This window comes from Micropterus salmoides, unplaced genomic scaffold (genome assembly GCF_014851395.1).
Source record: "Micropterus salmoides isolate LMB-PRFRI ecotype aquatic unplaced genomic scaffold, ASM1485139v1 Ms_hic_scaffold_4, whole genome shotgun sequence".
Classification (NCBI taxonomy): Eukaryota; Metazoa; Chordata; class Actinopteri; order Centrarchiformes; family Centrarchidae; genus Micropterus; species Micropterus salmoides.
The window spans coordinates 36665546-36680247 of NW_024043372.1; the positions used below are offsets into that span (position 1 = coordinate 36665546).

Consider the following 14702-nt stretch of genomic DNA (forward strand, 5'->3'; position numbering starts at 1 on the left):
TAGTCACACGCTTGTGTCCATCACCGGCCCAGGATCTGCTGTGGGCAGGGCCACAGTTGGGGTGACAGAGCTGACCAATGTCAAAGGTTGTGTTTGGCTAATTTGCCGCAGGATGACTGCTGCCTGCCCGCCGGAGCTCCTGGTGGAACTGCAGTGGTTTTTACTCAGTGGAGTCTGCTTCAGCTGGTGACATGCTCACTTCCCACTTTTACTAGGCTTTTTACTTTATTGGTGTCTCATATCGATATGTGTCCCCCTCGCTTTTTTTCAACCTCTCCTCTCTGATGCTTCTTGTTAATTTTTATCACCTAATCTTTCCACACTCCGAGCCCATTTAGACTGTTATGGTTCCCTTGTGAACTTAAGGCTCCACCTCTGTCTGAGCCCTCACCTGGTCAAGCGTCTCTTCCTGCTGTCTGTGGGAGTGATGGTTGTCATATCTGAACTCTCTGTACCGTTAAACTGTTCAGACCGTTAAGATGAACTAAATATAGCACAGAGTGTTTCCCAGTGTGTTAAGTTGGTAATGATAACCTGTGTGTGTGTGTGTGTGTGTGTGTGTCCACCCTTCTATTTTGAGTAAATGTGAGTGTCCCGTTGGACAGCTGCCATCCACAGTGACTGCCCAGAACAATGGAATTATACACTAGGATTCCACACACGCACACGCACACACACTATACTTTGCCTAACCGACTGTGGTGCAGAGGTTACACCATGCATGTGTACACGACGCACCTGCAACTATGACCAGCGTGTCCTACACTCCATAACGACACACTCAACAAACTAAAGGCTAATCTAAAGAGGTGGGTTTTGATAAGTGAATTGAGAGAGAGCCCTGGTTGCTACATTCAGGGATGTGTATGGGCAGGGAAATCCAGAGTGAGGGTGCTGTAATGGTGAAAAAGTGCTTGGTCCTGAGAGGGAGGTTTGTGTCGGAGGAGCGGAGGTTACGGGGGCGGTGAAGCAGGTCTGTGAGGTAGGAAGGGGCCTGGTTATAGAGGGCTTTGTGGATTTTGTAGTGAATACGTTGGGGGTCGGGGGGCCAGTGGAGATTCTTGAGGACGGGGGTGATTTGGTCACAGGTACAGGTGTGGTGGATTTATAGATGTAGATCTTGACGTGATTTGGTGGAGATGTAGATCTGGACGTCATTGGCATAGCAGTGGAAGCGGAGACCATGTCTACATATGATATTTCCAAGTAGATGTAGAGAATAAACAGGAGGGGACCAAGCACTGAACCTTGGGGGATGCCTTGTGACAGAGGAGCAATGGGGGAGGTGCAGTTGTTGATGTGAACTGTTGTCTGTTGGTGAGATAAGTTGGAGCCAGGAGATTGATCACTTTTCAATTAGAACCAGCCTAAATAAAAGTTAGTTAAATAAATGAATTGTTTTAAAGTAGCTTGTTAATTCAGTTTTATGCCCTGAGACAATAAAATGTTTTGTGTACAGCACAGTTCACTGGAAACAGGGTCTTCTACTGGCGAGGATTCCTCAAGCCAAGTCAGTTTTATTTCTATAGCCCAATATCACAAATAACAATTTTGCCTCAAGGTGCTTTACAGTCTGTACAGCACATGACACCATCTGTCCTTAGACCCTTGATTTGAATAAAGAAATACTCCACAACAAAGGAGGGATCCATCTCCTGACTGCAGCCATAGATATTTGTAAAGAATAGACCAATATTGCAAAGTTATAGCATGGACAATCAGAATGACAAACGTATAGACGGATTTTAAACACATACTGTATGAAGAATGGATCCGGGAGGACGCTGAGCAACTTAATTTGCAGTTGATAGGACATTTTGAAATGTGATATCATCCTACACTTAACTTTATTGTATTTCTAGGGAAGCATACTAAGGTTGTATTTACAGTATTGTGAGTACATGTTCTGCTCTGTGGTGAGTTATGCCTCAACCTGCCTCATCACTGTGTCTGTCTGAACTGTTTTGGTCTTTCCAAAGTCTGGTGCGGTATAGATGAAGGCACCACCAACACTGTGTCTCAAAGCAAAAATAATATCAAAGTGGAAGACATGAGTTATAACTTACCCTGAAGCGTTATTGCCTCGCTGCTTGAGTGCATTCAAAAGTTATTGCTTGCGCCACTGTAGATACTTTATGATGTGTGTGCTGTCAGGCGCACCTGTCTGCATCTGAGTTACAATCCAGATAAACTCTACAGACTTTAATAGCTTCCTGTCTGGCAGCTGTGACTGTTTATTATAGCCCTGATGACTCGCTACCTGCTCTCATTTATGCCCCTTAACATCTAACTCACCACAGACATGCCCTTTTATAATGTTGTCACGACTTGAAAGACTATATACTGCAGTGTGATTGGATTGTTGCTAATTTCCTATCTGTCAGATTTTTCTTCTTTGTTTGCGAGTGTGATACTTTGACTCTATTGCCAATAATATATAATATAACAATGGAGGCACTGATTTAAACTGTAATTGGGATTGTGTTTAAATTGTATTGCATAGCAATTTAATTTCACAGATTCTGTCTGGTAGAAACAGCTTGTTTTGATTTGTCTGTTGACTTGACATGATGATAGTACCAGGCAGAAGGCAGATCCCAATATAATCAAAGAGTTAGAGCTTAGCTGTTGATTCAAGTTGTAGTTTTATTTTCAGAAACAATAAGGAGTTAAAATGACCTCCAATGTTGTATTGGCTCTGGTGTTCCAGAATGTGAGTATGAATATCAAATAATAAATCTAAGCCGTAGATGTGGGGAGCGTACCGAAATGAAGGAACTGTCTCGGCCGACATGAAAAAAGTGAAATTTAAAACGGGAGCAAACAAATCATGCAGGAATTGTCCTTTTGTGGCTGACAGCACATCTGACCTCAGCCCAGGACTTAGCAGCCTAAACAAGAGAGCAACACTGATTCGTGGTGAGGAAAAAAGGAAATGCATATACACGTGTGTCAAAGCTATTGAGTTCCACCCAAACATAGAGGTGATCCCTGAGACCCGGATATCCGGCCTCTCTTGTATCCAGGCTCAACCTCTGTCACCCCAGGCAGATTTCTTCAGGGCCATAAAGTTTAACAACCATGGGAACATCCTTCACCCACCCAGCTCCTCTGCAGCAACAAGTGGCTCTCTCTGGCCACTGAATCATGTCCAGAAAAGCCCACTGTCATGTCTGTGTCTTCATCCCTTAAAAGGTCCTGATCAGGGAAACTGAAGGACTTTTATGTCTTCATTTCTGGAAGGACGTTTTCCGGAAGAGAGCGCAGGGCGATGATTCCCCTCCTCTTCCTCGTCCTCTGTCTCTGTGAAGTTCATCAGCCGAAGAGGAATGTGTTCTTTTAGATGGACGGCAATTGTTGGGGGTTTCTCTATAAATAACTTCTTGTCAGGCAGCCAGCCTGCTGTCCAGCTCAGCGCCAGCGGGCAGACTAATGCAGTGGCTCAGAGGGAATGCACCAACTGAGTTCTGACACACTACAGTAACTACAGCTGTGCAACTGGACATGCTTATTAAATACAAGTTAGATGAAACTTTGTGAGTCAGGATTTTAAAATTAGAGATGGCCCTCTTTCTAATAAAACACTTTTGTAAAACTGATAAGGTCAGAAAGATTTACAGTGACAGTGTGCCAGCAATCTTTTTTTCATACCATATAAGAAGTGGAAATCTCACCTTTTATAATAAACAGCCGTGTAGGTGTCGTGTGCAGCTAGAACATGTCCGAGAGTAATGTTGGCAGCAGGCAGCAAGCTGAGTGATATGGCCGCTCTGATGTTATGACTGAGTCTGTTATTAATAGTTACTCTAATGAACAGGGTGGTGAAACTGCATATGACACTAAAGTAAAACCTTTGCTACATCACCAAAAAGAAGATTGATTGTTGGATTTTTTAAGTAGTGTGTTACTAATCAGAAGGAAATGATTACACTGAAAGGCTGTGAAGAGACAGAAATGTTGAAAGATTTCCTAACGAGAAGATACAGTAGGTGTGAGAAACACTGTCACTGTTCAGAGCTTTGAGAAGTGAGTGTTATTTTGGAGAGTTCCGTTGATTTTCTGCATGACTGAGAGTGGGAGAGCTCTCCTGGTTGAATCGTCAACAAAGGATGAGCAGTTATGTTAGAAAATATCTGGGTGAAAAGGATCAGCCTCTGCACATGAATGCAAACAGAGAAGTGATTGTGACACCATGGTGCATTTTGGTGCCAAACATCCGTTCGCTGAGTGTAGAATTCTGTTGCGTGTTCCGCTAACGGCAAACTGAAGCCATGTTCATGCAGCGTTTCCCAATACGTTCATTTATTTGTGGCGGCCCGCCACAATATCAACGCCACCACGGATTGATTTTCGATTTTTTATTTTTTTTTTACACAAATCTGTCCATCACAACGGTATCGATGTCGGAGAACCAGCTTAAAAAAGTTTATTAGCAAGCATGTAAGGAGCCTAGCTAATAAGGAGAGCTAAGTTAATTTTAGAACACCTGGGTTTTCGATTCTGTATATAACTGGCTGCAATGATACCTCCTACTTAGCAAAAACAACAAAAGTCAACAAGCCTGTGCAAGAGGGCCACAAAGCCACGACTCTAGCAGCTTAATGAAATTCAATATCAATTGTAAGCCGTGCAATGTTTGTTTGTATCTGGTATCGCTTGTTAACGATCTGATGAAACACAATTTAAAAAAGCTAATTTAGTTAACGTTTGTTATTTCAAGAACAAAGCGCTCAGAATCTTCTCCAGCTTTGGTCTCTGACTGGCTTCTACTTCTACTAGCTGAGACTAAACTGGTACATAAAACATACTTTCTTAGAAATGAAGTCAAAGTAATTAGTAATGATGTTCATAACATAACCCTAGAGCATTGTTAGATTATTCGGGAGACTCCGTGTTGAGCATTGAGAATATCATTTAAAGACTTTGAAAACTTTGAATTCACACTGGAGACAGATCTTGTGGAACCAGTGGCTCCTTCTACTTTTTGGTGAGTACTGCTGTCAAACCTGATGAGTGGTACAATAAATCACCACGCAGAAATGAGCACATAGCCCGGTCCTCTCCGGAACCATCCTAAAGCTTCTGTGGTCTGTGTAATATCACTGAGAATCCAGAGGGGCAAAAAAAGTGTGGTGTCCCTCCAGCTAGGTGTTATGAATTAGACCTAATGCTTTACACAGCTCGTATATCACAGCAGTAACAGTCGCGTTGTGGGGAAGCAGCAGGAGGATGTTGACGGCTAGTGTTTGTGTAATTCAACACGGTGGGCTTTCACAGGCACTAAAGCATCCTTTGTAAACACTGTTTGTTGATGTAAAGGAAATGACTGATTGCAGATGGCTGCACTCAGGGCCTTGCCGAGTCCCACCATGCCTGCGTGTGTGTGTGTGTGTGTGTGTGTGTGTGTGTGTGTGAGAGTGACTGTGGGCATTTTGGAGTGTGTTTATTTGTTTAAAATGTACTGAGGAGGATTTCTCATTATTGGCATGTGTGTGCTAGTGCACGTTTGTGTTTTTGCTCACAGTCATGTCACTAATTAGAAACTTTCTTTATTTCCCCTCCCCCTTGTTCTACAAATAAGTAGTGTTGAATGGAGCATTATGGGTAGGCAGTGTAATTAATGGCCACCTCATCCTCCCCTCTCTCTCTCTCTCTTTCTCTCAGTCCCCCCCCCTCTCTCTGGGTTATTATCATTAGTCACATTCCATCAGTTCTCAGTGAGCGCTGAAGCTTGCGAGTACTTGTTTGTGGCAATTTCCCTCGTCGTTTTCCCCTTCTCTGTCTCTGTTCTCTTCCCCTTTTCGCCATTGTCTTCCTGTAACCCCATTTCTGTCTGCTAATGTCTCTCTGCCAGCTTTTTCTCTTCAAATATGCTCTATCCCCCTCCCTGCTGTTGTCATTCTGGGTCTCATTCAGAATATAGAATAGTTGAATTGATAATGAATGAAAGGCTGGACTCAGTGAAGCGGATGATGGCTCAATTGAATGTGCCTCTCAGGAATGTTTCGTTGTGTTATGGAGTCTTTTGGCTGCAGCCCAGACTCCAGTCCATTTTGCGGTGTGTCGATGTTGGTAGACTTCAGTTGGCCGTAAAGGGATTCTACCTCTGTCCATCTGCTACAGGCCCCACATCTACCTGCCCTCTTAACAGTACATGAGGACAAGTTCAGGAATGCATTTGCACTTAAGCTCTTCTTTGTGAATAAAGTCCCCCCTCCCCCATTTGCTTGCACCAACGTTGGCAGCCCAGCGTATCAAAAGTAATCCTAGTCCAGTCTCAAAGCCCTGTCGAAACCATCAGTCTGTCGGGGCCCTGCCTTCTTCAGCATGAAACAATGAGTCATTTGAATGACTGAAAGGATATTTGGCTACCAGCTGAACTCAAAGCAAGGAGAGGAACACGGCTGGTGAACATATCCTCCTGCCACACCCACACACACCCCAACAGTGTCTACTCAACACCAGTCACCACCTTCAACCAGCCACAAGGATCTAATGAGACCTAATTAGTCATTTAATAGGCATTCAGACCAAAATCAGTAATGTGTTTAAAAAATACATGGGGCAATGTTGGTGGGAATTTTCTAGGGGCAGAATTATATACCGTGGTTCAGTGGTTGGTCTTTGAAAGTAAAGAGGGAGTGCAATTTGTTCCTTGCTTATTCCAGGTAATAACTATGCCGCTTCACTAAAACTTTCCAAGAGAACGATGCAGTCTGTTCAGGAAAATGTCATAATCCAAGCTAGCTACAAGTCATGGCAAATACATGCTTCTCTGTGTATAAACAACATTATGTTGACTACTGATAGAAGCAGCTCATTAGGGATGCATAGCATAATTAAGTCAATTTGTGACACACTGCAGGTTGGCAATCGATATTGACTAGCAGCTTTGTACAGCGTGTTAACCTCGACAACCCAGCTGTATTCTAACGTTAACATAGCAATCGTTATGAGCTAACAGTAAGGCTCCTTGCATGCTTGCTTAGGGCTGTGCGATATGACAAAAAAAGTCAAATCACCTTATAAGTCATTAGCCGTTATTTTTATGCAAATTTCTCCCTGCAACATCGGCTTATGTGGAAGAAGCAACGTGGGGAAGTTAGTTTCAAGATGGATATTAGTTTCAAAGTACTAATTTCAAAGTAAAACTAACTTCACCACGGATTGAAAGCGCCATTCAGCCATCCAATATGACAGCAAAATGTTGAATTTGCGACACAACGCAATAAACAATAGATCATAATTGCTAACGATAACGTCAGACGTTTTTCTATCGGTAAACAGTAGATATCGGCATATCGCACATCCCTATGCTTGCTCATAATATCGCCTTAATATCAGCGCATGAAAAACGAATCGCAGATCATCCCTTGAATCATCGATGGCCGATCCAATGGCCAATCGACAGAAGCCTAATTTGTACTGTATATTATATCATGTTAACTGAGTTTGGTTTCTGCCGACTGTGCTGGAACAAGTTGGATTCTATTACCTAAAAGTGAAGGAATATTTGGATAAAACAATTACAGGCACACATTTCCTCCTCTCTCCTCTCATCAAGCTGATACCTTTTTGGCTTGCTGAAGGCACCTAAAAAAAAAAAAGACTTCCGTGTGATTTTTTTTTTTTTTTTTTTTTTTTTTAATGTGAGAGAATCTAATCACAAATCCATTCTCTTGTTCTCATATGTCTCGAACTCTGGGTGAAGTTGAGTGTAATTAGATTATTCACTGCAGGAAAGGGAAACCTCTCCCAAATGAGGTTGGCCTAGAGTGACGGCAGCCCAGCTGACCGTAGTTTTTGGCTATTTGATTTGCAGCTTTTAGCAAATGGCAAATTAAGACAGATGAGGACCTGACTTGCTGGTTGTTCGTGGATAAGTGGAGTGACAACCTGCAAATTTTGGGACTTATTGAAGAAGACAGCCCTGTGCTCAAATCCGACACTGTTACCTGCGCTGGAGTAATAAGCATCCAGCTTGCACCGTTGGCTAGAGGAGGGAACAGAAGAAGCACTGTATTTGTTGACTAGTGCTTGATTAGTTAACATGCCAGTCATTCCTGTCTCTGCTCCGTTCGGCTCCGGACTGGTGCTTTCTCAGAGAGTCTGCCAGAGAGTCGTGACGCGCTGACTACAGAGTTCAGGCTCTTTAGCCCCAGAGTTGCAGCTGTTAAACTGGTACAGAAAACTCACTCCCTACACCCCGAGGGGTCAAAGGAGGAAGTCAGTGTTTTGGTTTAGATTTGATGATTTCAGGTTCAGCCACTGAGGCATCAATCAGTCTGGTTGACATCTGTGTCCCTGCTTGTACTGGAACCGGAGGTAGTTCTACATAAGCAAGTCTTGAGTGGAAAAACAAACACTAGCAAGGAAGTGCCCGATGTGGTTTAATTCAAATTTAATTCACACATGGTTGGAATTATATAGATAACAATGATCATAATTATCGTACTCTAGTAAATAGTTTTTTTGTGTCCCTTCTACTCCTCTTTCACCTCTTGCCAGGCCTTTACTCTTATTCCCACACAGAAGAGATTTCCCCCAACAAAGCAAGCTTTCTAATGCTTCTAGTGTGGCAGGAAAAGAGGTGTGTGTGTGTGTGTGTGTGTGTGTGTACTGGGTGAGGATCTGTCTGTGTGGGGTGAATAGTGTACCATTTGGATAAGCCCACTGGAGATTTGCCTAGACTCATAAGAGATAATCCTGCTTCTGTGCCAGTCATGCAGTGTTGGGAGGCGATGGAGGAGGAGAGGTAGATAAAAGGAAGAAGGATATTTAATGATGGGAAGAGGAGAATATTACTATGGAATGAAAAGGAGAATTGAGTATAACTTAGCAGTCATGACTAGAGGAGACATTTCAGTATTTGACAAAGTTAGCATGAAACCACAGATTCAGGTGCCCAAACAAGGGAACTCCATCCCTCTCAAGGTTCTCATGCAATCTTCTTTTACCTCACAGCAACTTGTTTTTCTGGCAGGGACTCTGAAACCAAAGGGTTTTGTACCTTGTATCCTAGCAATGAGCGAGGAGTGTATGCTGGGACAGTGTGTGTGGCACTGAAAAACCTTTTGCACTGACACTACTTGATTTGGCCTCTGCTGGAGGCTCTTTTACACACAGAAACGGATGTAGTCAGTCAGACATACTCTGTAAGGAATTTCAATTAGTATGAGCTTCCCACAACTTTTAGTAGTCTGCAGTGATGTCAAAAATACAAGGTGCTTGAACGTCTGTCAGTTTGTAGCAAACACGCAGGCTTGTGTTTATGACCTGTAGGGTGAGGTTTCTCACCTCCTGTATTTGATGCCATAAATCACTCTGGGCATCTTAGTGAAGAGTTTACTGATGTTTCTTTTTCCATTGTCTTGCAGGTTGTGTCCAGAAGGATGTGTTTTTAAACCCAAGCTGCTGAGTGGTCAAGAGGTGACATGCCTCTATAAAACACCACTGGAAACAAATGGTGAGGAGCCGATGTCTCAGATGGTGTATTAATGCTGAAGCAAACTCCTGAGGTTGTAACCGTTGAATGCCACTTGGTATTTTCATGGGCTCTAAAAGCAGAAACATTTGTCCTTCCATGGTTAATCTGCTGAAAGTGGTAAAGGTCAAAAGTTTGTGCCCTCCTTTAGTGCAACAGCAGTGGATGTGGGATCAGCTTTTTTTGGACCATATACTGTTTAGCGCACTGCGGGGACAGTGGTTCTTCAGGGGCCCATGGATTCTTGTGAGGATTCAAAAACCTGTGGGTGGTGATGGTACAGTGGATAAGACACATGCCTTTGGTGTGACAGTCCCAGGTTTGATTCCCCCTGCAACACATCCTCCACTGTGATTCTGAGCAAGACCTCCTCTATTTGCTCCGGAGGAGTGCCGCCTTTATATATATTGCAATTGTAAGACGCCATAGATCGTCAGCTAAATGAGTAAATGTAAACCTTTTTAGCACCATGGATAGCTTTATTTTCTGACAACATTGTTGCAAACTTGCTGACAGTTAAGTTAGACTTGAAGAAGATCCATGGTTTGGGGTGTTTATCTGTCCTTCTTCCTCATAAGAAACTCTTACGTGACTTTGGTTTTTGTATTTCCCTCAATGTGGAGATCCTGACCTCAAAAATAATTTTTTGCCCCTCATAGTTTGACTTTTTCTATAACGCGGTGTTGTACGTTATTGTATAAGAGGGCTCTTTTCCGTGCATAACTGTAAAAATGGGGAAGCAAAACAGGAATGATGTTGTCGATGCTGCAAGATAAACACTGTAGTTAGTCTCTGGTCTATGTATCACCTACTGTATGTACTTGCAGATAATGAAAGACAGCTGATTTGGATTGGTCGAGGTCCAGCTTGTAGTCTACCATGTCTCTTAGCCATGTCCCAGGTAGAGTTCATGTCTCTGTGATGCCCAGTGACACGTTGGCACAATGGACTCAACAGGGAGGGGTTCAACACTATTCTGTTGTTGTGAGCTTGTCAGTGATGAATCATGTCATTTTCTAGCAGCTTGGTAGCAAATGTTCTGTGGCCTGGTACATCCAGGGTGTAATGTATCTGTTAGGAGCGCTATGACATGACAACATTTGACAACTCCTGTTCTAGTGAATATAGAGATTCTTTCTAACCACCTGTCCTCTTTTTCTCAGCTCTGCTGCCATGCCTACGGGGATGGTGCGTCGTCTTTCAGTGTCAGCAGTCCAAACGCTGCTGTCGGTCCTGCTGCTAGCTGTCGGCTGGCCCTTCACTTCATTACCCAATGGTGTTGTCAAAGGATCAGACTCCTCCCCCTCCAGTCTTTATCCCACATTTGTTCGGAATGACACTCTGTTTGAGCACTTGGCCCTGCATCCCGACACCAGAGTGGGTCGGGTCTACATCGGGGCCCGAGATTACCTGTTCCAGTTAGATGAATTCCTCCAACTTGAGCTTCAGGATGACACTGGACCTGTCACAGACAGTCGGGAGTGCTTACCTCCCGTAACTGAGAGCAACTGCCCTCAGGCTAGGGTCACCAGCAACCACAACAAGCTCCTGCTGGTTGACCCTTACTCCATGGAGCTTATTACGTGCGGGAGCGTCAACCAAGGGATCTGCCAGAAACGTAGTCTGGATTCTGTGGATATGGTACTTTTCTCTACAGAGAGGCCTGTGGATACCCAATACGTAGCAGCTAACCACCCCAACATTAGCACCGTGGGACTTGTGGTTCGCTCTCATCCTGACAGGCAGCCGGTGCTATTTGTGGGCCGGGGTTACACCAGCAGCCATCCTCCTATTTCCACACGAAATCTTGCCCAGGAACCAGTCTTTTCTTACGAGGAGACTGCCAAATTGGCTGTTGCTGGTCGTCTCTCAGAATACGACCATCATTTTGTAGCATCATTTGCCCATCGTCAGCACGTATACTTCCTCTTCTACCGGCGGGACTTAAAGTCACAGTCACGCGAGTACCGCACCTATGTGTCTCGTGTTTGTTTGGATGACCAGGCCTATTACTCCTATGTGGAAATACCCTTGACATGCCGTTCCGGGGCAGGAAAAATTTACAACCTCTTGCAAGCTGTCCAGCTAGGGCTCACCAAGGATGGTGTAGTAGGTCAAGGCCCAGTAATTCTTGGTGTCTTTTCCACTCGTTTGGCATCATCAACTCGGCCCAGTGAGGACTCTGCCCTCTGCATGTTTAACCTCGAAGAGGTGGACCGCAGGATTAATTCCACCAGGGATGTGTGCTACACACAGATGGGTAAGGAAGCAGGAGTGGAGGCAGCATACATCGAGTACGAAGTCAAATCCAACTGTGCCAACCTGCCAGAGGTGAGTTCAACAGATTGAATTTGCTTGTTTCCGTGTTTACTTAGTTATTAGGGCTGTTACTTTTTTTTTTGTGAACAAACAAACACTAATACATCATTGGTTAGAGTAAATTAGAATGTAGCCCAATCCAGTCGTAGAATTCATGTGGTTCAATTCATTCACTTTCACTTAAGTGAGCAGCCCCAGTGGCTCGCCAGGTAGAGCGCATTCCATGTATCAAGGTTTAGTCCTTACCACAGTGGCCTGGGTTTGAATCTGGTTTTCAGAGGTTGACGTCTTACCAGGGTAAATCGCCATGGTAACTTTGTTGAATGGCTAACCTGCTCCGGAACAGGTTATATTCCAGATAAGAGATCAACTCTACAAAAATGCCGCTTACTGACCAATAGGGATGCAACGATTACAGATTTAGTCGGTACGATTATTGTCAGAGAAATAATCACGCTTTCACGATTATTATGCATTAATTACTTTCACAGCACTAGTAATGACTTAAGTTGATTTTTAATATTCAATTACATTAACAATTATATTTCTAGAATAAGTTAGTTGCCGTGGATGTTGCTTGAAACAAACCAACCATTGAAAATAAAGGGCCTCATAGCGCAGCAGGGCTGTAGTTGCAGTGGATCTGAAAGGTTACACCTGCCTTGTTTGTTTACGTTGCACTGAAAGCTCGACTCTCACTGCTACAGCATCGATTGTAAGTGACCCGTTTATATTTAATTCCCTACCAACTTGCTACGTTATTTAATATAGGCCTAATGTAGCCTATTAGGCCTACCATTACTTGGGCGTGCAAAGCTGGGTGGTGATCCCGCAGGTGCTGCATCAAGTTTAATGTAGTTATTCGCTCCTTTAGCAGGAACCTTTTAACGGCAAGTTTTACAACAGGTGATCTGTCATCTTCAGTAAGGCCCTGGTCAGTCTTGGTGTACCCGAAATGCTCCCACACTGCCGACTTCAGCTGTTTCTTTGGTGGAAATAAAGCTTCACTGTTTGGTCCCTCTGCCATAGTTTAGCCAGTGTACAGTAGCCTCTGATAAGCACGACACTTACACTGGTGCACCGCTCCTGTAACTTTGTTTTCGTTTTGTACAAGTTGCCACAGCTTCGTTCCGTGCAACAGAAACACTCTGTGTAGCGGTGCCTTTACGATTAATTAACCGTGATGTTTAAAGCGCTGTTAATAGTGAAATCCGGTAATCGCTGCATCCCTACTGACCAATCGGCTCTAGGGTGACCAGACGTCCCGAAAAATCTGGGACAGTCCCTAATTACGAGCAGTTGTCCCGAAAAGTCACAAAGTAACACTCGTGCTCTTTTCCCCTTTTTGTTTTCTTGTGGTTAATTGAATTTACAGTGTAGCTTCAGGCAGACACGGCACGGCGGAGAGACCTGACGCGCGTTGTGCAGACAGATGTGACGCTGCACTAATGACATGAATAAAATAAATATAAAAATTAAGTAAAAGATCATGATTTACCTACATATCCACAGTTGTATTTTCATTAACAAAAATAATGAATTGAAGCATTGTGTTTTGATTTTCACGTGTTAATGTTCATTGACACTCAATGTACCGGTAGCCACGCCCCCCTCTGTCCTGAATACTGAAGTCAAGCCAGCCTCCACTTCGAAAATGACAGTCAAGCCAGCCCTCACGCTGTTTTGCGATGTGTGTTTTTTTTCTTCTAGGCATTACGGTAATGACACCCTGAGGTGGTCTGATGTCACTATGAAGTGAAGTGAGTCAGTGGAAACAGGACGTTTTCTTTTAACATCCATCTGAAATCAGCAAATTCAGTGAAAAGATTAGACATTTTCAAGGGCTGTAATATTAAAACCAAACATCAGATTGCTCTGATACTGACAGAGGGTCACCCTGAGGTGGTCTGCTATCACTGTGAAGTGAAATGAGTTAGTGGAAACAGTAGGTTTTCTTTTTACATGAGTTCCAATCTTGGCTGAATTTAGTAAGCTTTCTGTCAGAATGTAATATTTTCTTTAGATACTTGTGGTGTCTTAAGCATTTATTTATTTATTCAATCTTTTCTGCCACATCAATTGCATTATGTTCAGCAGAAGCTCACTTTTATTTTGTAATGTGCTGCGACATGATGTTACCGTAATGCCTAAAAAAACACGCATCGCAAAACAGCGTGAGGGCTGGCTTGACTGTCGTTTTCGAAGTGGAGGCTGGCTTGACTTCAGTTCCCGAATTTCACCCATTCTCATCTGGTCACCCTAATCAGCTCTCTTGGGAAATTACATCACCATCTGTAGGGATCCCACAGACTGTTTTATAGGCTGCTTGATGTTTGCTGCGGTGATACGGAGAAACCATTTGTACAGCGACACCATCCTACAGAGACTGATTGAAATACTTGTAAGCTACTATTGTAGGTTTTTACAGTAAGCCTATTTACCACTTTGAAATGTGTTTTATATTTGCTCCCAGTCTGTTTCATTTTTCTTACATGAGGCTGAATAATATGAGCATATTGCAGTAGGGATATTGAAATTAATTTAAAAATGAACGTGGGCTATTTATTTTAGGTTAGTAGCTAACTATCTTTTCTACCCACTTGTCTATTATTTAGACAGGTCATGTTCCGCCCCACCTTTTCAATGCAAGCACAGGTAATGTAGGGGAGTTTCAGTTGCCTAAATGTTGAGTCTTTCGACCACCGATTTGAGTATCTTTTATAATATGAATGGATTTTTTGTTTCGCTGCTTTTTGAGGTTAATTTAGAACAATGTTTGGAACACTTTAATGTGTTTAATAAAGTGACGAGAAGTTCTTAAATGTGAGGTGGAACGACGACTTAGGCTTTTCAGTGCCGGAGTCATTTAATATGGAAACGCCGACACACAGTCGAGCCG

At 43.3% G+C, this 14702-nt stretch overlaps 1 protein-coding gene across 1 annotated transcript in view; it reads left to right on the forward strand.

Moving 5' to 3' along the window:
* plxnb1b (plexin b1b) overlaps positions 1-14702 on the forward strand; it is a 103579-nt gene that overhangs the window by 53101 nt on the left and 35776 nt on the right. Inside the window, exons 3-4 of the mRNA XM_038696217.1 lie at positions 9378-9466; positions 10648-11815. Coding sequence (XP_038552145.1) covers positions 10658-11815 — 1158 coding nt within the window. The 5' untranslated portion in view covers positions 9378-9466; positions 10648-10657. The remainder of the gene's footprint in view (positions 1-9377; positions 9467-10647; positions 11816-14702) is intronic.